Here is a 22,138-nt window from a genome sequence, read left to right as displayed (position 1 = left end):
AAAAAACTTGTTGTTATTGGGTTTAATGCCAAGTAGATAATCATGTTGTCCAAATTTCAATACATTAGTGTGTAATTTCTATCATACAAATTACATGTAATGTGCGTAAAATTACAGAGATAAAAAACTGCATTGTGTGATCGAAGTGAGAACGCCACCAGTGTCTGGAGTGTGTAGCTGGGAGCTAACGTTCGTTTTGCTACTCTCTAGGAGAGTTAGTAAATAATGACTGGTTAGGGGGCTTTAGAAAGAAAAGCAAAATGGCGGATTTTTCGTCTGTTCTTTTCAGGACACTCAGTGCCCGTGCTTTCACTGTGTAGTTTTGTCAACATTCAACTATACGATGGGGGAAACCGTCAGAACAAAGACGAAATTATTGACACACTTCTCTGCTGCAGCTACTGGGTGTATTGTTTTTCCAGGGTGTCTTGGAGTATTTCAACATTTTGTATTCCGGCCGTTGTGTTTATCGTCAGCCAGCGGTCTGGCGTCTGCTTGCGGTCTTGTATCGGTTTCCGGGTCGGGAATGGTCGCTTCAGTAGCTGTAATTGGATCTTTTGCAGTCTGCAAACAATTTATGCAAACTGAAATGACCGATACAACTGAAAATGGTAAGCAAAAATGAACACAAAAATGAAAAAAACATAATTGTGTACAGTGCCTGCATTCATCAGCTGGTCTTTTGCTTCTATTATAACAATGTCACGATATTCCCTCCAGGTCTTCGCGTTTGTGGTCTAAGGGATGGTGCAATCACCGTGTGTTGAGGGACGGTGGTGCAATTAAAACCCTGGCTGCATTAAAATGACACTGTTCGTATGATGCGTACATGTGTACTCCACTTATAGAAAATACTTTTACATTGAAAGTTAAAACTGTACATCCAGAACCTGAAATAAACAATCTTGGCGTGAGACAATTATGAAGAAAAAATTTTAAAATCAGAAATCGCAAAATTTACAGCCCTCTAGATTGCGACCGTTTTGGTCACCATGGCAATTAAAAAAATATCTAGGTCACAATTTGAAAACCTAAAAAATAAATTATACAGCTTGTCAACTGTAGTGGGGCACATCTACTTATTTTATATAACCTAATAAATTCTGGCAACCAACTTTTTTGCATTTAGCTACTAAAGTTTCCAGTTGGCCACCAACAATTTGAGCTTGGTTGCCAATGATCACTAAGGAAAAATATACTTTGTGGACTGAGCTCTGTTATTATCTGGCTAAACAATTCCTGTGTACATTTTGGTACAAGGCGGGATATAACTTGACAATGTCACATGAGTTGCGTCCTCCGCGGTGCCCCAAACCTAGCTGTGGAATCATAGCTTTATGTTGCCGACCGCATTATTGACGTGACTGACTCTAGCCGGCTCATATACAACAACAAAATTACAAAGAAGACGTCCAAATGAAATTGTTAAAGCAAAATTCGATTGTAGGTCGCACCAAAGAGCTCTGGAACCGCAGCTACTCCAAACCCTACACACGCCTGACAGAACGATGTAGTTTTTCACTTCCCCTGATGATTTTTAGTTTTCAAAGAATGACCATTCACATGAGTTTTTTTGTTTGTTGACATAATGTGTGGTAAGTCGCCAGCAAATTTCCGCCAATTATTAATCATCTTGTTGAAAACAGACTGATTTTTGCCGACAATGCAAACTCAACTTTGATTGCCAGTGTTACCATGACCAGTAAATTGAATATTCATTGAAACTCATTGCAAGAAGACTTGAATTTGCAGTATTGATCTTGCCAACGAGACATATCAGGCATTAGTTGAGTCTGATGCAATTGGGCCGGCGAGAGCGCCACTCCTGCCTAATCATCAGGCTAGGCAGATTAGTGCACTGTACAACAGACATGTACACAGGGCCAACATGGTGTAAGATGTAGGCCTGATAAATTACTGATATTACAATAGTATTTAGGATGCAGCTGCACTAAATTATACAACAATTAATACATTAGTAATTGAATCATATAAATGTATTCTCTATTTTAGAGCAGTTACCTGGCATGAAGGACTGGTATTCAATGCCCATATATGGTATGATAACTGTAGTGATATTTAAATTATTTGGTGGGAGATTTAAGTCTGTATTACCCAGTCATCTTCTTAAACCAGGTATGTACAAATTACTGATGCGATTATACTTAGGCTGAGAAAAAAAATATCTGTTTCTCTTTCCCGCCGCATCATTGTGAACTATGCGCCTCGGACGTTTTTTTTCTTCCCAAAGCATTCAAAAATGCGCTTGTACTTGGACTTGTCTCAAATTTCCCCAATTTTAGCTCAGTATTAAAAAAAAAAAAAATGCCTCGCCGCGCCTCATTTTAAAATTTATCTGAAACGAGAAACAGAGAATTTTTGTTTCCTGGCCTTATAAAGCTTGTAGTGTTACTGTGTTACACAATGTTTCTGAAATCTTTGTTATAAATCTTACATTTGTTATTTAACCTTTTTTTCATTCAGGTGCCTTTGCTAGGGTCTCCTCAAGCGCAAGTCTTAGATATGCAGATTCTGCTAAAAGAAAAGTAATCCAGGGGTTAGGCAACCAATATGGCTGCCATACCTGTGGTGCATGGTTTAGAGTATCCAAGTATATCGCTGATCACCAACCGCCATTGGCAGTGAGTATTTACTGGTACCTAAACTAATTACCGTATTACCTGTATTCTGTAAAATACTTTATTTCGCTTGGAATTTATTTTCGCTATTTTCGATAAAGGAATTATTCAGTGAAAATAAAATCCAGGTTCAACTCCTCTAAAATCTGTGAAAATAAATTCCATACAAAACACCCAAAATGTCTTTTCAGCGAAAATTAATTCCAGCTAAAATAAAGTATTTTACAGTAGTTTTAAAAATTGTGGTATTGATTTAAACTCCAAGAACTGTCATTGGAAAACTGACTAAATTATATGTCAATTTTTTGAAATGTTTTAACAATGGTAGTACCGATAATATACAACTTTTTTATCAGATGTCACTGAGCAAATATTTGAAATATGAAAAAAATAATCACTATAGAAACTAGTGTAAAAATGCCAATAATTATAAACACAGTACGATCAACATGACATACATGTATAATTTCAATTCTGATCAAACCTTCTTACTGTGGACATGAGGTGGTTCAAAGTGTTTCAAATTGATCTCCAGACATCAACAGAGGCATTTGTTAGCAAGTTTGCTGACGATGTTGGTAATTAGGTGTTCCTTTCATTCACGCATCCACAATAATATGCAGTATCAAGTTTACTGAAATGTAGCAGATGCTTTACGTATATATCTGGCTCTGTCTAATTTCAGTTGTACAAAAATGTAATATCAAATTTACATTCTGTGAAATGTTTTATGTGTAACATCATATTTTTTTTTATTTCAGATAGTATACAATAAAATTAAATCTGGAGGACAGTTTCAAAAGCAGAAGTTCTTTCCACATTGTTCTAAATGTGCTGCTAATCAAATGAAGTGCATTGTACAACAAAATAAAAGACAAGCACTGGTAACCCATGCCACATCACTCAGAAGATATCATTTGTTTTTACCACTGCCATTATTACTGCCGCCAGAAAGTTTACAATTTATATGGGACATCTTGCCATACAGCTGAAAGTTGTTTTTCTGAATTTAGAAAAAAAGTTCTACACTGAGAATAAATATTAATATTCCGGTCAACGTGGGCATCAGTTAAAAACATGTGCATTCACAGATTTTTTTGGCTTTTTGTCAGAATTATTCAAAAAATTCAAAGAAAACTTTAGTTTTTATTATAATTTATAATTCATGTAAAAGCAATAATCTAATGACAATTTTGCAATGAGAATAAAAAGATTTTCCACAAATTGATTTAAAAAAAACAAAAACAATGACCAGTCACTTTCATTCACTTCAACTGCTTACATTTTTGGAAGACATATTTTCGTGAACGACATTTCATAGTAGTGCAGGTTTCACAGAATAAACTAGAAAGTAGCTTCACATTGACTTGTAAATCGGTCAATGTTTGATGGAAACCTACAAAGACTCGTGGGTAATGGATTCTATATATTCAATAAAAGCGTCTTAATTCTTCAGATTTGAAGAACAGGAATCTTCTGGGGTAAAAATAATTTTCCATAATAACATTCATGCCTTAATGTAATTTACTGTATTTTTAATAAATATTTAACTATATATCATGGACATCTTCAATAAGAATTGAATGTGAAGTGTGTGGTTGACATTAAAATAATGAAATACTGTTAAATTTGATGTCAGTCAAATATTAGATGATCATTGGGTTGTGAAGCTTGATATTACCCTCCAACATATGACAGTTAACATTTTTATTAAACTATGGTCATTTTCTTTTTTGTTGAGCTCAAATAAAGGGGTAGCTATTGTTTGTCGAAATCTTGTTCCATCATTACCTTGAGCCACAGATTTAATTGCAATGAAATTTGATGGTCTTCAAATCAGATTATTGTTATTATTGAAATTATCATTTTATCACATGTCTGTATTGTTACAACAATTTTCTTAAATTGAAATTTGGTACAAGCATCATACTGTACGTTACATTACTTTATTTAATATTTCATCAATGATTGAAATAAGATGCTTTTTTTGGCTTTTTTTCATTTTTTTTCTTAATTTAATTTAATTTTTATTCTGATCTATTATTTATTTGTTAATAGTTTTTTTAAAGTTTTGTTAATTGCGAATGCCAAACAAGGCAATAGCTAAAAATATACTGAATCACAAGTTCATAACAAAAAACATAAAAAAATAGCAAAATAAATAAATAAAATAAAATACACTCCGTACAATACATCAGATTTTTATCAGATTGATATTTCATTGAATACAAAGCCCACAAATTGGGAAAATCCGGCCATATGCAAATATGTAGCGACCTTCCGTGCTGTGTTCCTTTTTCTGATTGGTCAAGTTGTATGTAAATTAAACGTGGCAGCCAATAGCAGCTCGCGTTATTTTTTTATTTTCACGTGATCATTACGTCAGTTTTGTTTTTATTTTGCTGAAGACCCAGAACAATCCAGTCTAGGTCGAGCGGGAAAAGAATCCTACAAAACTCGATTTATTAAGGATTTGAACCGCATTTGAAGTTCATAATAATAATTCGCGGATAAAACGCCTTACCTGAGTTACCGCCACCAACATGAAGGGCGATATCATAAAAAAGGACGAAAACAAAGGAAAGGTAAGTCGATGTAGTGTTCAAGACGATTTCTAATCAGATTGTGATGCGATATTATGTGTGCAAACAACACGAGGACTCTTTCTAAAGCTGTCAAACCATTTAATAACGAAGGCTGTTTTACCAGGGTTCGTCGGAGCTGCTAGTAACCCTAGATTTCAGGCTGTCACCTTCACCCGTTCGCAGTGTTGTCAGTGACATATTTTGTTGTTATCGGGTAAATAGGTCATTCTGGCATGTTTAACGACTGCGACACACATCGAAATTAAAGTGTACTGGTGAACCATGGAACTAAACATTTTTTTTTAGCTCCATGGGTGAACAGACATTTGTTTTCATGGTGTCAACCTCAACCCTAATACCGTCGAGGGGTCCAAACGTCGAGGGGTCCAAACGGCAGGAAAAACTGCTTTGTAATATATTGCTTATAATCATGACTTTTAAAAAACGCATTGCCTCTTAAAAATAAATGATTGAATTTCTTTTGCATGTAGTAATTTACTTGGGAATCAAGAACTAAATTAAAAGGTTACAGCTTTTGTGGGTTGTAACAACGCAATCCTGTCGTGCATTGCAATTTTCATTTCTGCTTTGAGTGCTTGCTAGACATAAATGACCTTTGTTCCATGTACAGGTCTGTGAATATCGGGGGGGGGGGGTGTATTTTTATTGAGACCAGGCTGAGGAATTTGAAAATCATGCCTCAATGCACTACCTGAATTAAAGTTATTCAGGTAGGTAAGTAATGTATTGAGGAAATTGCCTCCATGGCATGAATTTCAAGCCCTGAACATATTATTCTAATTAGCTAAATTGGCTATATTTAGTCGTGAGCTTTATTTTTTTTTTAATTGGTCTATTGTTTATTTTGCCTTTTGTCATGCCTCTTAAGGATGCTGTACACCTTTTTTTGCTTTGAAACCCAAAATTCTACTTTTTTGTATTTTTCAATGCTGGACTACAAGGAGCAAACACTCAGTAGGAAAAAAAGTGAATTGGATGTTTTTATAGGGTGTAAAAATCAATTTTTGTTAATTAAAAACAAAAGCACATGTCATTGTTTTGAAAGCTATGTTTTAATTAATCAGCCAAAGACATAATAGACAGATAATTTGCATAATAGTCACCACCCATAGCAAATATAAACAGTCTCTTGCATTCAGTACAAGCTCAGACTAGTAATACAAGTATTAGTAGTCCGAGGTACAAGTTACACGCATTCCATTTACGATCGTCCACAAATTTAATTTCGTTGAATTTCTCGCTCTTCAAGCAGTCGACTATGAAACCGTCTTGGGGTCGACTATGACAGTGATGAAAGAAAACGAATGCAAGGAAATTTGGAGAAGAACGTAGACAGTATGTAAAGCGATTATTATGAAAATTTAATCATGGAAGGTACCTTCCACGATTTAATTGATCAGACCATGGAAGTATAAACAGAAGGTAGAAAATTTGAGCACATGGCAGACTTAGTTTTCGTGACTAAATTACGTGTCATGGACTCCGACCACAATGAGTCGGAAGTGAAACACTTGGGCCCGGACTTGGCTGCACCATGGCTACACGTAAAGCACGAGACAAGCAGCTGTAAAAGCGTGTGTGTGAGCATCCTTGTTTTACCTGTTTTATTTTTCTTTATCTTCACATTCTCAATAAATAATTTGACATATTCAATGAAGTTAGATTTGCTATACATGATATAGAAAGTGAACTGAATGTAAGATACCGGCAGTATAGTCCCCGCCAGCAGTTGTTCCGGTACTATGTATTACGCATTGAAGATGGAAAAAGAATCATCACACTAATTTTGTCACAACAGTTTTGGGAACTAAAAAACGGAAAACACGATTTATGTCGAACAGGTTATTTTACAAATCAATAAAATAATAACGGAGCAAACAAACTGAAAATTCACCGCCCGATCGACAGACAACTTTAAACCTAAGCGATTGCATCTCCTGATTCAGTTCAGCACTCGCTGTGACTTCTCTCCCCCTCATTGCCATTCAAATCAGATAATACAGATCTTCGTCGAGACATCTCGCGCAGTAAAACAAAAATCTTGGAAAGAAAACTACATGTAGTTGACTCTGGTGGTGCGTTCAGCCACAGTTATTGGTTCAGCAGCTGAGCAAGAGAATGAGCTTCCATGGAGGGCAATGTATGGTAATGAGTCTTCCAGAAACGGAGTGTCTCCTCCCGCAACGTATTAATGAATATGTAAATCATGACGTCATTTTGGTGCGGCTTTGTCACGCCGTGAGTGTTTCCTATTTGATTCGGGAGCATAATTTCGTACTTTATAACCAATTGCGACCACGCATATCCACACATCTGCGTGATTATGACAGACAGATACCATGACTATTCATTATGAGTTTGTTTTGATCCACGGGACAAACTGATTTTGAGTTAGCCGACGATACGTTGCTGCTAAGTTGTTTTGCCATTTTCTCGGTTAAACAAAACAGCGATTCATGGCAACTGCAGGCCTTTGATCTCGAGTTTTAGTGGACGCATTATACTAATTTTTCGCACAGACACTCTTCGATATGTTCCCTCTCAAGCCGCGCTGGGATTTTTCTATTTTCCTATTTGTTTCGAAATTACGTTCTAATTTCTGAATACCGGAAAGAACCAGATCGCATTGTTTTTTCAAGATAGCTAAATTATTATTTCTTCTCCAACTATCATGTAGATATATATCTCAATTAACACGGAATGGTGGTGAGCGTCGTCTGAAAAACTGTTTTGTTTGCCAATGTTCCACTAAATTTGTTTATTCATTGGTTCAATTATTTTTTTTACCGAAAATGGCTTTCTGTGTTTACACAGAGATCACGTGACTATACACATCCATACATACACTATCTTGTCGATTTCATATCCAGTGTGAAATAAGCTTTCCATCAATATATAGCTTTGTGTTGTTCAGTAAATATTTTATATGAAAATATCAGTTTAGAAAATCAATACCAAAAACGTGTACATCATCCTTAAACATAGGCAGTTGAGCAAAGTATCACTGTAAATAGTATGAACTCTTTTAATACCCATCTGAATATTGAGATAACAGAAATTAATTGTAGAATCATTCAATAAATTCTGTTTATCATGTGTCCCCCTCAACACAATTTAAAGGGGAACTAAATAGAGCCTAATTTGGTGTTTGTATTTATCAAGTTATGTATATCGATAATAAATTTGAAAAAAAAAATGATTGTCTTCAGAGTTATGATTTAAATATGAGAAACCATAAACCTGCAAAGGACTTCCGTTTGCGCCATCTTGCCATAAAAATGCCCTCATGAGGTATAAACAGGAAAGGTAACAAAGCATGATGACAAAATAGTATCTGATTAAATATAAACAACTTAGGGAGCCATAGTTGGCTGGACTGGTGAATTGACTTCTAGTCTAGGTTGTTTCGACTTTTACGTTAATGTTATTTACAAGCGTATCAACATACAGACATTATGGATGTGCGATTGATTGAGACAGGCATTTTATTTTGTTTTTTGTCTAACTGTCTAATAAATGCTGTTTCCAGTACTGCACTGTGTGGCGTGCAAACTATTTAAAGTATGGACGCTGGAGTATGCAATCTTGAGTTCGTAGGGTGGTGGTGGAAACATTTTTCGTCCATGTATTCACGGGGCTGCACTGGCATGGGACAATTGTCACAGGAACACCAAGCAGATTGTTCACAGACTTCGGTGTAATTTGAAATAAAACTATCATCCGAACAAGGGGCATCGTCGACGATATACTCATCACTCACACTGGACTGATCTGAATCTTCACAGTATACCATACTTCCCTGATAATAAGCCCGGAGGTGCACAGGAAATATCATAGAATGCCAATATCAGATAACTAGTTGCGACGCCCTGTTAAAATCCCTTGTGGAGAACACTGATGTAGACATTTCATTACCTGTTTTTTTCTTCATAGAAAGTATCAGGTGGGAAGGTTAAGAAGCCTGGTAAGAGGGGTAGAAAACCTTCTAAGATAGACCAGAAAGCTAAACTGGAGAGGAGCAGGCAGAGTGCCAGAGAATGTAGAGCTCGCAAAAAGATGAGGTATCAACATTTGGAAGATGCAGTGATGAAGAAAGAAAAAGAAATCTGTAAATTAAGAGACGAACTTGAAACAGTAAGTTATCTTCAGTGGAAGAATTACAATTGAAGACTGTCTTACTGTCTGAGATCAGGGCTAGGCCCCTATTGTTATCGTTACCTATTGTATTGTATTTTTTTTCTTCTTTCTTTTTTTCGTAATTTTCTTTCATCAAGTTGTTTGAGAAAACCTCTGAAATTTTCCATACTTGTAGTCCCTGTTGTGAACTAGTGAATTTGGATTGGTCAATTGAAAGAAAACCGGAAGTGGCTGTTTGACCTCTCAGATTTGCTCATTTTGTGATGATTTCTTCAATTCTTTAATTGAAATGTGCATTGCTAACCGGGGAGCTATCTCAGTCAAGAGGCTGCTTGTTTGATTTCAGGATGATTGGAGGAAAAAATGTATAATAACAATGTTATTACGAGGTTGCCGCAAAGAACAGACAGTACTCAGACTGTACTTAGTCGCATAGACCGGTCGATACTCTCTCTGCACTGTCTTCATGCATCCTTTGCGGTATCCTCTTAATGACCTCATAGTATTGAAAATCTCACTTTGCTGCATATAATAGAATAGCATCTCCTGTATTATGCACTTATACTTTGTTGAAGGTAACTTGGTCATGAACCAAATTTGAGTTTTGAGTTCCTAATGAATATGAATGAAGGAGGTGTCTGAAAAAATTATGGTGTATACTACAGACATACAAGTTTTAATATTATAATCGAAAATGAGGAATAGTCAATCATAACCTTCCCAATACGACTCTGTGATTTAATAATGCGCTAGGATGTAATACAATTCTGACATGAATATCTTACATATACATTGCGAACAATTGGGATATTTAATATATATTTAAACTGCATGAATATCGAATTTATACTCTTGTATACGATACAGTTATTAAGCAGTGTTTCCCCTAGAAGTACATGTATGAGAATAATAGCCAAGTGGCTATTGCAACCTCCAAAACATTAGCCAAAAATAATTTTCTGTAGCCAGTTCCTGTCACATAGAAGCTGACAAATGAAAACCAGGCTTTTACACACACAAACAATTGAGTTAACTATAAAAAAAAGTGGGACCCCAGAGGGGAGTAAAATTTAAGCATGAAACACAACTTTGTGATGCAACTGACATTCATTAACATGTTCAAGTAATAAAAGTTAACATTAATAGTCTGCAATAGATGCATAAATGTCAATTTTACATTGGTGATATTTTTCTCGGCGTTCCAGTACACACTGCATAGGCCTGCCAATACAGCAGGCTTCGCTTCGGAAAAACGCATTTTTCATTGCATGCTTCATATCCCGTGAATGGAAATTTATCTTGCATTGCTTGTTTATGATCCCTTGTCAATGTATGTTTCTTCACATTGTCAAGTTTCAGTTTATCACATCCATTAGTGAAGATATTACGTTTACTTGTTTCTTTACAAAACATCAAGTTCTTCCGAATCGTGTAATCAAGTTCTAGCCATGGATATGATTTAACCCAGTCATCACGCACACCTCGGTTGACGCATGGAGCTATCTTTTTTTAGCTCCATGGTTGACGCGACTTCCCATTTTCTTGGTATTTTCAGGACCTTGATTTTTCTTCGGTTTATCATCCGTTGCGACATTTATTTGAACTTCGTGATCATCCTCAGACTTGTCTTTTTTCGAAGGAGGTGGTTTTACTTGTCCTTCTATGAAACTGTCAAGCGTACCCTGATAAATTCGTTTGCTACAAGCGGAGCATTGCATATTGGCAGCCATTTTAAAAGAATGTTATGATGACGTCATTCATATAATACAGTGCACGCTATTGGATAACAAACTGAATGAGGTCACAAGATACCCAATTGGAATCAGCCTTACAAAATAGAGTTGTTTTATGATAATTAGACAAGTGTTTACGTGTTTCGATTTTTTTCACGTGGAAACCTTTCTTGGCAGGCAAATAGAAAAAGTTCACTCAATTTCGTTATAATTTTCACAATCGCCAAATGACGAATTGGAGAAAGTTTTTATTAGCCATTCTGATTTTTTTTTCGCCACTTGGCGATTTGGCGAACGGTAGCGGAAACACTGATTAAGAGCTGCCAAGTACTTTCATAAACTTAATTCCTCCAGTTAATCATTCATATAATACTATATAAACACAAATTAAATAATAATCTTTCTCTCAAATTGTTCAAGAAAATAGTGGCAAATCTCTCAAATTTGTTGGAGTCAAAATCTGGAATAATATATCACCAAATTTCAACCTTTTAAGAAGCATCTTATTGCAGGGTTTCCTTGGGATCAAAACTTGTCAATTTCAACAAGAAACAATGTCTCAAGCTTAGGGGTATGGCTTCTATTAGAGCTGCGGCCTCAATTATGATTTTTATGGTAGCAATTTTTAAAAGGTAACAAGTGATGAAAGAAGAGTGTAATGAGATTAATGACAGTTAAAATTTCTTTTTCCCATTCATGCAATAAATCCGGTGCCTTTTCTTGAGTAGCGTAAACAAATATCAACCTCCATTTTTGCCATGATATATAGAGTGGAAGTGATTCTGACAAACAATGAGATGTTAATTTTACAAAATTCAATACTACTGTTTATAAGTCGCTACCACGTCATGTGACTTGGTTCATTGTTTAATTTCTAATGTATGACTGGCAGGATGCGTACCGATCGTTGTGCATTTATAAGAATAATTCAACAATTGTCCTGCTTGGTGGTAGTTAATTCTGAGTGCCGGTCAGCGTGGCCAGATCCCTGTAAAATGATGCGCATCAAGGTCTCGTAATCTGTCCATACATGACTTGAGTTCCATACATGTATGCGCACACACATACATGTCTTACCATCGTTGTGATGACACACATTGGATTAACTTTTAATATAATTGAATTAACTTTTAATATAGTTGTTATGTTTGGCTTAAAACGTGACTCTATATGGAGTTGCCATTTTAATTGAACTCAATTACAATGCAATTCAATATAGAATTGTGTTTTAATTCAAGATTATTTAAATAAAAATGCAACAAAGTAGAAATAACATCATACATCCTGTGACTTAACATAGAAATGCTTGCGAAGCTTAGGGTTAGTGAAGGGGGTAGGTTATGGTACAGTTATATTAATATTAATTGAACTAACCCCAAGCTATGCAAACTTGACTTAAATTTTATTAGATATTGATATAAATTATGAAAAACAGCAAGGGTTATCACTTGGTAGGTGTAAAGTTGAATGGAAGTCGTCACAAGTTGATAAGACAACGCACACACAGGTCAATCCATAAGTTCCTGTTTTCAGACAACTAACAAGTTGCATAGTACCGTATTTATCCGGGTATAAGCCCATGGTCTTGAACATGGAAAATTGCCAAAAGGAAGGGGTGGGCGTTTGCCAGGAGATCCCCGGCAAAAATAACGAAAATTCGCGAAAATCGGCAACACGCAGTTCGGTCGAACTGCGGCAGGGAATAGAACGGCAAATGAAAACATGCAACGGAAATAAATGAACAATATGCAACACTAGAAGTAGAACAAAAATAATGTATTGCTTATGTGACAAAAAACCAGAAATAATAAAAATTGACAGTAAGAAATTATTTGAATTAGGATTTTCCCGCCGACAAACACGCGTGAACTCAAAATTAATTAAAATGTCAGGGGTTAAACTGCGTAAAATGATTTCCGGTCTCTACAAATTACGCATCAACCGTCATACAAGATCAATAATAATTTACAAATTTACACAGTAAAAATTATAAAAAATTCATAGCTGTTTGAAAAAAACTTGTCAGATCTTTATTTGTACGTTCATTGCCATCTTCGTCAAACTCAAAACCCTCAAAGTCCAAGTCGGCGTCACTGTAGTCGTCGAACAAAATCCCTACAACATATTCCTGAAGTTCGTCGATATCGTCCCACACAATTTGGACTGAGCACTTTTAATCCACGGATTTCGCAGTCTGTCAGCTTGGCACTTTTCATTCATGTCTAATCATAATAAAGAGACAAGAAAAATGGGGTCGCTCTGCTGCGATGGCACACGATGCTTTTGTTTAAAGTCTAGCAATCGTCTTTGACCTTTATGCATCTGCTTTACTGATTGGATAATAATGACATCACTACTAGTATTTCATCATAAAGGTCAAATCGTGACATTGCTTTTTTATCAGACTCAACGCTTATTAATCACGGTGAAAGTTATCATTCAGCAAGTTCCGGCGGTTGGAATGTCTCACTATGTGGATATCGCGGTGGACTTGAAATAGGAAGTTTTTTTTTATCCGACAGAAGAATGTTTTTATGACAGTGATGAAAGATGGTAAAAAAGTTGGCAGTCTTCGACGTGACATTGCAAAATTGCTGACCCCAGTTATGGATTTGCAAGCTGCTACAAAATATTTTATCAAGCCAAAATAACGTGATTTCAACCACTCTCCCAGGTACAGGTTGCTACAATATTGCAACATTGGTTTCATTGTCGATGGTGCTAAAGCCGATCGATTGCAACACTTGCAGCTCTCCTTTTACGATTTGCCTGAATCGTTTCTAAGTTACTAAGGAAGCACAAACCAAACAAACGACCGGCCATTTTTAGGGCCACGACATATTTTAAAAAGAGAACTACTGCTTTAATATATATTTTTATAGACTTGCTGACTGTTATGATTCAGAACGCGCTGCCCTGAAGGCAGAAAGCTGTCACAGCTATTAAGCGTTCACCCCTTGTTTTACGCAATTAACATTTTTTATAAGTATCACGACAGTCTTCAAGAAAGTCAACTGTTAATACAACCACAGTCAACGAATAGAAAATAGTTTTTTTTTTGTGTAGAAAATGCCCCCTGGGCGTGTGCCCGGATATGACCTCAACTCCTTTATTGTGTTAAAAGTCGGGGTGGACGTTTGCCCATGCATGGGCTCTTACCCGGATAAGTATGGTATATTTATTTATTTATTTATATATATTTCATTAGTCCCTGTTCGGACGAAGTCCGAAAACTGGGACTATTAATTTGGGTTTGTTCCGTCCGTCCGGAGCTATATCTCGAACACCCATTGACGGATTTCATTCAAACTTTACATGAAGACAATACATAATGTCTTACATATGCGTGGCAAGTAACTTTATGATCGGAGCAAAAATGGCCGACTGGTGGCCATTTTGGATGTAAAATTTGCTATTTCTGATACCTAAACGTGTCCGCAGCAGTTTCTCGGAGATGACTGGGCCAATTTAGATCAAAGTTGGTATGATGATCATACATATTGGGTTGTAGGTGCACGTCATTTTTTTTTCGTAATTCAAACAAATATGGCCAACTGGCGGCCATCTTGTTTTTCATGGTACCCATGCTACTTTATCTTGAATGCAATGAACGTTTCTGTTTAAATTTTGTACAAAGCTAGTATACCAAAGGAATACAACTACACCATTATTTTTGTGATTCGATTCAATATGGCTGACTGACGCCCAAATTTCATTTCAAAGTGCTAAATCATCATTTTTACATGTCCGGAGCTGTTTCTCAGAGATGACTAGGCTGATTTGGATCAAAGTTGGTATGGTGATCATACATATTGGACTAGCGGCCATTTTATTTTTCATGGTACCCATGCTACCGTAAAAACTCCAAAATTTCGACCGGTTTTAAATAATATGTGTTAGAAATGTGACGTGTTTTTAGAGTCAATTAAGGTGGGTTTTCGGACGGTCGAATTTTTCAGAATAGAAATCAGCAAATGAAAAAATGGGGATGATAGACAGTGTGCTTCGTTAGTTTTTAACTCCGCTGTCGACTTTGTCGAGCGGAGCTTATCAATATGAGTGATTGTCCGTCGTCGTCGTCCGTGTCAATGTTTTACTTTTTCGACTTCTTCTTGAAAACTGCAAGCCTGAATGCTTTGATACTTGGTGTATATGTACCTTGGGTAGACCTCTCTCAGATTTGTTCATTTCATGATGATATCTTCAATTCTCTAATTTTGGTGAATGTTTTTGTCATTTTTAGTAAAAAGTGATATTTTCGACTTCTTGTTGAAAACCGCAAGTGCAATTGCTTTGATATTACATATATAGGTACTACATGTGGACCTCTCTCAGATTTGTTCATTTTGTAATGATATCTTTAATTCTCTAATTTTGGTGAATATTTTTGTCATTTTTGGTAAAAAGTGATATTTTCGACTTCTTGTTGAAAACCGCAAGTCCAATTGCTTTGATATTTACATATATAGGTACTACATGTCGACCTCTCTCAGATTTGTTCATTTTGTAATGATATCTTCAATTTTCTAATTTTGGTGATTATTTTTGTAATTTTTGGTAAAAAGTGATATTTTCGACCTCTTGTTGAAAACCGCAAGTCCAATTGCTTTGATATTACATATATAGGTACTACATGTGGACCTCTCTCAGATTTGTTCATTTCATGATGATATCTTTAATTCTCTAATTTTGATGAATATTTTTGTAATTTTTGGTAAAAAGTGATATTTTCGACTTCTTGTTGAAAACCACAAGTCCAATTGCTTTGATATATTATACATATAGGTACTACATGTGGACCTCTCTCAGATTTGTTCATTTTCTAATGATATCTTCTGTTCTTTAATTGCCATGTGCATTGCTAACAGCGGAGCTATCTCAGCTGACAGGCTGCTTGTTTAAAAAATGCAATGTCCGTCAATTGACGTAAACTTCCCCATGTTTCACGGTAAAAGCAAAGGTTGTGGCCGAGTTGTACGCTAAACAACTCAAAATCAAAACAAAGTCATCAATCAGTGAGTATTATGACAAGGAAAACAAAACATCAAGACGCGGAGGAGAGGTCAGCACAAAATTAGGTCAAAAGACAAAGCTGTCTCGCACTACCTAGGAAAACTTGCGAATGTTCGAAGTACAGGTACCCATTGGACAAAAGATACATGGAAGTTTAGCAAACTATCTCCCCGACCCAGTGCAATGTATCCGGTTAGAATCAAAGCTCACGTGTCCCTTATTTGAGGGACCAGATTCTGCCGTAAATTCGCCCTTGGGTTAAAAAAATAAAATGGGATTTAAGAAAATAAAATGGGACTTTTAAGGTGTATTTTGGCATCATTTTTCGGACATTTCAATCAATCCTGCCGGCTAAAATAGAGTCTAAGTTTTACCGTAGTCATTGTCGTCTATTCAAGAGTACACGTGTATGATTTTTATTGTGACTAGCGTGAGCAGGTAAGCTTTGTTTCGAGAATGAGCTGTTATCACTGTGAACAATGTTAAATTATTCTTCAGATGCCCAGTTTATTTTTTAAAAACAAATAATTTTTTTATTTAAAAAAAATCATGCTGTTTTCGCATCAAAATCCAAGCCAAAAGATCGTACTACAACATCAATCTCTTCCGCATTGCGTTCAATAACATTAACATATTTAAATAAGCTATGATAATTTGAACACGTTGGCATCATCCAGCATCATCTAGTGATTTGACCTATTTGACCTAAGAAAACATGGCGGATATCCTACAGCATCAAACATTTATACGAGACCAGAATCATTTGCTTACGATGAAACTAAGTTGACTTTTAGTTGTATTTCATAACAATTCAACAAATTTATTTTGTGTACATTATTATAATCACTACTGAGTAATAATCAACAATTCAGAAACGCAGCATGCCGAGATTTTTGTGTTCGTTTTTATTTGAAACTTCGTTTCTTTAGAATATATTTTCGTTACCAATAAAAAAAATCTCTCAGTCAATCAGAAACCCAGATTCATGCCTTCTGGGAAAGTCCCGTTTGAACGCTCACTTCGGGTTTTTTTTCGTTTTGGGAAAAGCCAAAACTGGTCGCAATTTTCGAATAAGAATGAGTCGGAAATTTTTAATTGAGTCGAAAATTTGGAGGTAAATAAAATACCGAAACCCGGCAAATAATCAGGCGAAACGATTTTTTAGAGGGGACGAAATTTTGGAGTTTTTACAGTACTTTCTCTTGAATGCAATGAACACTTCTCTTTAAATTGTGTACAAAGATGGTATACCAATAGATACATCAACATGAACATTATTTTTGTAATTTGATTCAATATGACTGCCCAATGTCCAATTCTCGTGTAAAAGCACTAAATCATAATTTTTTACAAATCCATCTCCTATTAATCGTTTCAATCTAATCTTAATGACTTCATCAGCATCAAATTGATATGTCAGATCACAAAATTTTGTATATATGAGAATAAATTTGCAGACATCTTTAATGCTTGTTTTTATATTCCACAGTACAAGAAATGGTGTAAATCTTTGGATGATGGTGTGATTCCAGTGGAATTAAAGACTTCACTGAAATTGACAACTCAAGCTTCTGTCAAAACCAATACCGCTTCACACAGCAGTGGATCCAAAGGAATTAAATTGTTCATACCAAAGACAAGACTAACAGTATAAATGGCAAACAGGATTACTAATGACTCTAGATTATAACTTACATTTACTTGCGTGGTATGGCATGCTTTTGGTTTACATGTACTAAGAATTGTATATATCAGATTGATGTGTTTTCAAACCACTGTGTGAGGAATGAGACGTAAACGGCTGTCGAGCCACAAAACTGTTTTTGTCATTCAAATAGGGTTTCCTTCTCTCACATCATCGTGTTCACTTTTCCACTGATCTATGTAGCGATTGCTAGTATATTTGAAACAGTGGATGCAATGACGAGAATAGAACTCTGTTTGATCGGAAAAACAACAAGATTTTGGCGGCATGTTGTGTTCGAGGTTCATTTTTAATTCCTCTCAATACATTTACAGTTTATATTGAAAAACATGTCCTGCTGTCAATATTTTGTGTTTTCGTTTTGTTGCTTTTACTGAAATTGTTTTTGTTTTAGCTAAACAGATGAAATGTCATTAATTTATGATTTTTTTCAGCACAAATACTGCCAGACATTCAGAAAATGAATCAGTGTCACTAAAGCATACAGATTATTCATCAATTCTGTAAATGCACTAATTATTTAATTTCACTATTTGCGAAAATCCCCCAAAAATATGTCATGAAAACCTGATTTACACTTTATATACAGTTATATATATAGTATCTTTTGATTTTTTAATTCTGTTTATTTATATTATTATCATATTATATAATATATCATAATTTACGCTTGATATTGGATATTTATACAAAATAATGTTGCGTTGATGTCATGTTCTGTAGATTTTGTACGTCATTGACAAAGTTGTAGAGAGAAAAGTTGTAGAGCTTGAAATTTGTATTCTATTGAACATTTATTGTAATTTGTGACAGACTGCTTACGGGTTGGGATCTATACATTTAAAAAAAATAATCAGTTACTGAATATAAGCACAAGTCATCAAATTGCTAGTATTTTAGACTACAGAAAATAAAGTTTTATTATGTAAAACCACTAAGTTATCATACTTTCAAACTATTATGGTTGCACTCAAGGAAGATTATTGTAGATGATGTAATGGTGTTTATGGTGAAGTATATGACACGCTTCATCGTGCAGAATATTCACATTTGAGAAATGTGTTGGTATTCATAGTTGATCCAAATTGTCATCCACAGTAACTCACAAAGCAAATTAATTTTTGTTCAATCTGTTAATAGAGATTGGCTATAATAAATCAAAATGACTAGAGCAGGTTGTGAGTCAATTATTGCTTATCTACATAGAAGATTGTGCCTGGCTACCCAATCCAAACATCTACAGGCCTCTGTGAACTGTTCACATTGACTCTCTGTCCAACAGTGAAATGTTCACTGTGACTTACTGTTCTACAGGCCTCTGAAATGTTGAATTTGATTTGCCTCTGTGATAATTACACTGTGACTCGCTGATTGGTAGACCTCTAAAATGTCCACTGTGACAAGCTGTCCAACAGACCTCTGTGAAATGTTTACTGTAACTCGCTGTCCTACAGACCTCTGAAATGTTCACTGTGCCTCGCTGTCCATCAGGCCTCTGAAATGTTCACATTGACTCTCTGTCCGACAGACCTGAGAAATGTTCACTGTGATTGGCTGTCCGACAGACCTCTGTGAAATGTCCACTGTGACTCACTGTCCTACAGACATCAGAAATGTTCACTGTAACTCGCTGTCCAACAGGCCTCTGAAATGTTCACATTGACTCTGTCCTACAGACCTCTGAGAAATGTTCACTGTGATTGGCTGTCCGACAGATCTCTGTGAAATTCACTGTGACTCGCTGTCCTACAGACCTCAGGAATGTTCACTGTGACTCGCTGTCCTACAGACCTCTGAGAAATGTTCACTGTGATTGGCTGTCCGACAGACTTCTGTGAAATTCACTGTTACTCGCTGTCTTACAGACCTCAGAAATGTTCACTGTGACTCGCTGTTCTACAAACCTGACCTGAAATGTTCATTGTGACTCGCTGGCCTACAGACCTCTGAAATGTTCACTTTGACTCTTTGTCCTACAGACCTCTGTGAAATGTTCTCTTTGATTCGCTGTCCTACACACCTCTGTGAAATGTTCACTGTGACTCGCTGTCCTACAGACCTCTGAAATGTTCACTTTGACTCTCTGTCCTACAGACCTCTGTGAAATGTTCTCTTTGACTCGCTGACTGACAGACCTCTGAAATGTTCATTGTGACTCGCTGGCTGACAGACCTCTGTGAAATGTTCACTGTGACTTACTGTTCTACAGGCCTCTGAAATGTTGAATTTGATTCGCTGTCCTACATGCTTCTGAAATGTACACTGTGACTCGCTGATTGGTAGACCTCTAAAATGTCCACTGTGACAAGCTGTCCAACAGACCTCTGTGAAATGTTCACTGTAACTCGCTGTCCTACAGACTTCTGAGAAATGTTCACTGTGATTGGCTGTCCGACAGACCTCTGTGAAATGTTCACTGTCACTCTCTGTCCTACAGACCTCTGAAATGTTCACTGTGATTGGCTGTCCGACAGACCTCTGTGAAATGTTCACTGTGACTCTGTCCTACAGACCTCTGAAATGTTCACTGTGATTGGCTGTCCGACAGACCTCTGAAATGTTCACTGTAACTCGCTGTCCTACAGACCTCTGAGAAATATTCACTGTGATTGGCTGTCCGACAGACCTCTGTGAAATGTTCACTGTGACTCTCTGTCCTACAGACCTCTGAAATGTTCACTGTGATTGGCTGTCCTACAGACCTCTGAGAAATGTTCACTGTGATTTGCTGTCCTACAGACCTCTGTGAAATGTTTACTGTGACTCGCTGTCCAACAGACCTCTGAAATGTTCACTGTGACTCTGCACGACAGGCCTCTGAAATGTTCACTGTGACTCGCTGTCCTACAGACTTCTGAAATGTTCACTGGTACAAAAATCACGATCACTTTCCGACCTGCATTCCTCTGAATTATTGATTGCTACAAAAGTTGATGCGACTAGCTGTCTTACCTATGTGAATTGTTCCCTGTGACTCTGTCCTACAGAGCCCAAAAGTCAGTGATTCAATCGCTGTCCTGAAGATTCCAAATGAAATGTTCACTGCTACCGTAGATTAAAGACTTTAGAATCTGCGGAGTGTTTACTTGTACAAAATCACAGTCTCGCTATTATGCAGGCCTCTGTAAAATGGTCTCTGATACCAGAGGCATTGTCCTGCAAAATTCAATCTGTGGTTCAAAAGTCACCGTATATTGCTAGCTCTATGTCTTAACAGCCTCTGTGAAATGTTGGCTTGTACAATAATCACGGTGACTTGCTGTCCTAAATGTAGATAAATACATTTCCTTGAATACTCTGCATCTTCATTACAGTACATGTCAAGTCCTGTAACAATCTAACTACTAACTTCTGGGTTTGACTTTTCTTTGGGAAGGAATGCATCTTGATTTTGTGTACTTGCGAAAATCACTGAAAAATTATATTATATGGTATATCTGATATAAATGCTCTGTCATGTGCTTATGTTATAGTTGTGACAATAATTTCAATCATGACACTTCGTTAAAATATATTTTATTTTATGAAAATGATGCCAAATGAATATAAATAAACAAAAAATATACATGTACTATATCTACGATATACAATGTTGGTTTTTGCGTAGTTTGAAGTGTAAAATTTACATGTTATTTCCTGCAGTGATTGCACAAAAATGTATTTAAATTGTTTACGTTTTCTTTGGGATGATTTCTAATAATGGAGGTTGAAACTGAAGTTAATGTAACCACACACTAAACATTCAAAACATTTCAAAATTGGCCAAGCCCATTGCAATTGATAAGTATAGTGTAATAGTAAAAATGTATTTTTTCATTACTAATTTAATATATAAATCTTTGACCAATATATTAGTCTTAATTCACAGTGAGAGTTTAAGTTGTCAATCTGGCTATCTGAGTGTCATGGACTGCATTTCACCACATGGCCCAGCAAAGCTTCACATGTCTAGCACAAACCATTACCTCCACAGGTTTTATCACATACTACTCGCTCACATGCCCCATCACGGACCACTTCTTCACATGACTTATCGAATAATTCACAGACCACTTACTCACAGGCCCCATCACAGACCAGACTTTCACAAGTCCAATCACATACCACTCCTTCATCTATCCCATCACTCCACTTCTTCACATGGCCACATATCACAGACCACTCATTCACCTGGTTCATCACAGACCACTTCTTCACATGGCCACATATCACAGACCACTCATTCACCTGGTTCATCACAGACCACTTCTTCACATGGCCATACATCACAGACCACTCATTCACCTGTTTCGTCACAGACCACTT

General features: G+C 36.3%; 2 protein-coding genes across 2 annotated transcripts; both read left to right on the top strand.

Moving 5' to 3' along the window:
• Positions 1–343: 343 nt before the first annotated feature.
• Positions 344–4,194, top strand: LOC102800883 (uncharacterized). Its single transcript, XM_085507501.1, has 4 exons — positions 344–611; positions 2,014–2,136; positions 2,485–2,642; positions 3,401–4,194. Exons 1-4 carry the CDS (start codon positions 344–346, stop codon positions 3,629–3,631), a joined length of 780 nt encoding a protein of 259 aa, XP_085363627.1. The 3' UTR covers positions 3,632–4,194.
• An 849-nt stretch (positions 4,195–5,043) lies between these two features.
• Positions 5,044–18,179, top strand: LOC100374126 (cAMP-responsive element-binding protein-like 2). The gene is made up of 3 exons (XM_002736401.4): positions 5,044–5,224; positions 9,179–9,379; positions 17,618–18,179. Exons 1-3 carry the CDS (start codon positions 5,183–5,185, stop codon positions 17,780–17,782), a joined length of 408 nt encoding a protein of 135 aa, XP_002736447.1. The 5' UTR covers positions 5,044–5,182; the 3' UTR covers positions 17,783–18,179.
• Positions 18,180–22,138: the final 3,959 nt, after the last annotated feature.

The sequence above is a fragment of the Saccoglossus kowalevskii genome, chromosome 14, assembly GCF_978046115.1.
Source record: "Saccoglossus kowalevskii chromosome 14, keSacKowa6.1, whole genome shotgun sequence".
NCBI lineage: Eukaryota > Metazoa > Hemichordata > Enteropneusta > Harrimaniidae > Saccoglossus > Saccoglossus kowalevskii.
The sequence above is the reverse complement of the archived record's forward strand: the minus strand, read 5'-3'. Positions and strand labels throughout refer to the sequence as shown.

Excerpts from the sequence above, each read along its gene's own strand:
- LOC100374126 (XM_002736401.4), top strand. The coding sequence starts at position 5,183 with ATGAAGGGCGATATCATAAAAAAGGACGAAAACAAAGGAAAG. Across the intron at positions 5,225-9,178 it reads AGGACGAAAACAAAGGAAAG|AAAGTATCAGGTGGGAAGGT; the intron begins GTAAGTCGATGT and ends TTTTCTTCATAG. Across the intron at positions 9,380-17,617 it reads TAAGAGACGAACTTGAAACA|TACAAGAAATGGTGTAAATC; the intron begins GTAAGTTATCTT and ends TATATTCCACAG.
- LOC102800883 (XM_085507501.1), top strand. The coding sequence starts at position 344 with ATGGGGGAAACCGTCAGAACAAAGACGAAATTATTGACACACTTCTCT. Across the intron at positions 612-2,013 it reads GACCGATACAACTGAAAATG|AGCAGTTACCTGGCATGAAG; the intron begins GTAAGCAAAAAT and ends TCTCTATTTTAG. Across the intron at positions 2,643-3,400 it reads ATCACCAACCGCCATTGGCA|ATAGTATACAATAAAATTAA; the intron begins GTGAGTATTTAC and ends TTTTTATTTCAG.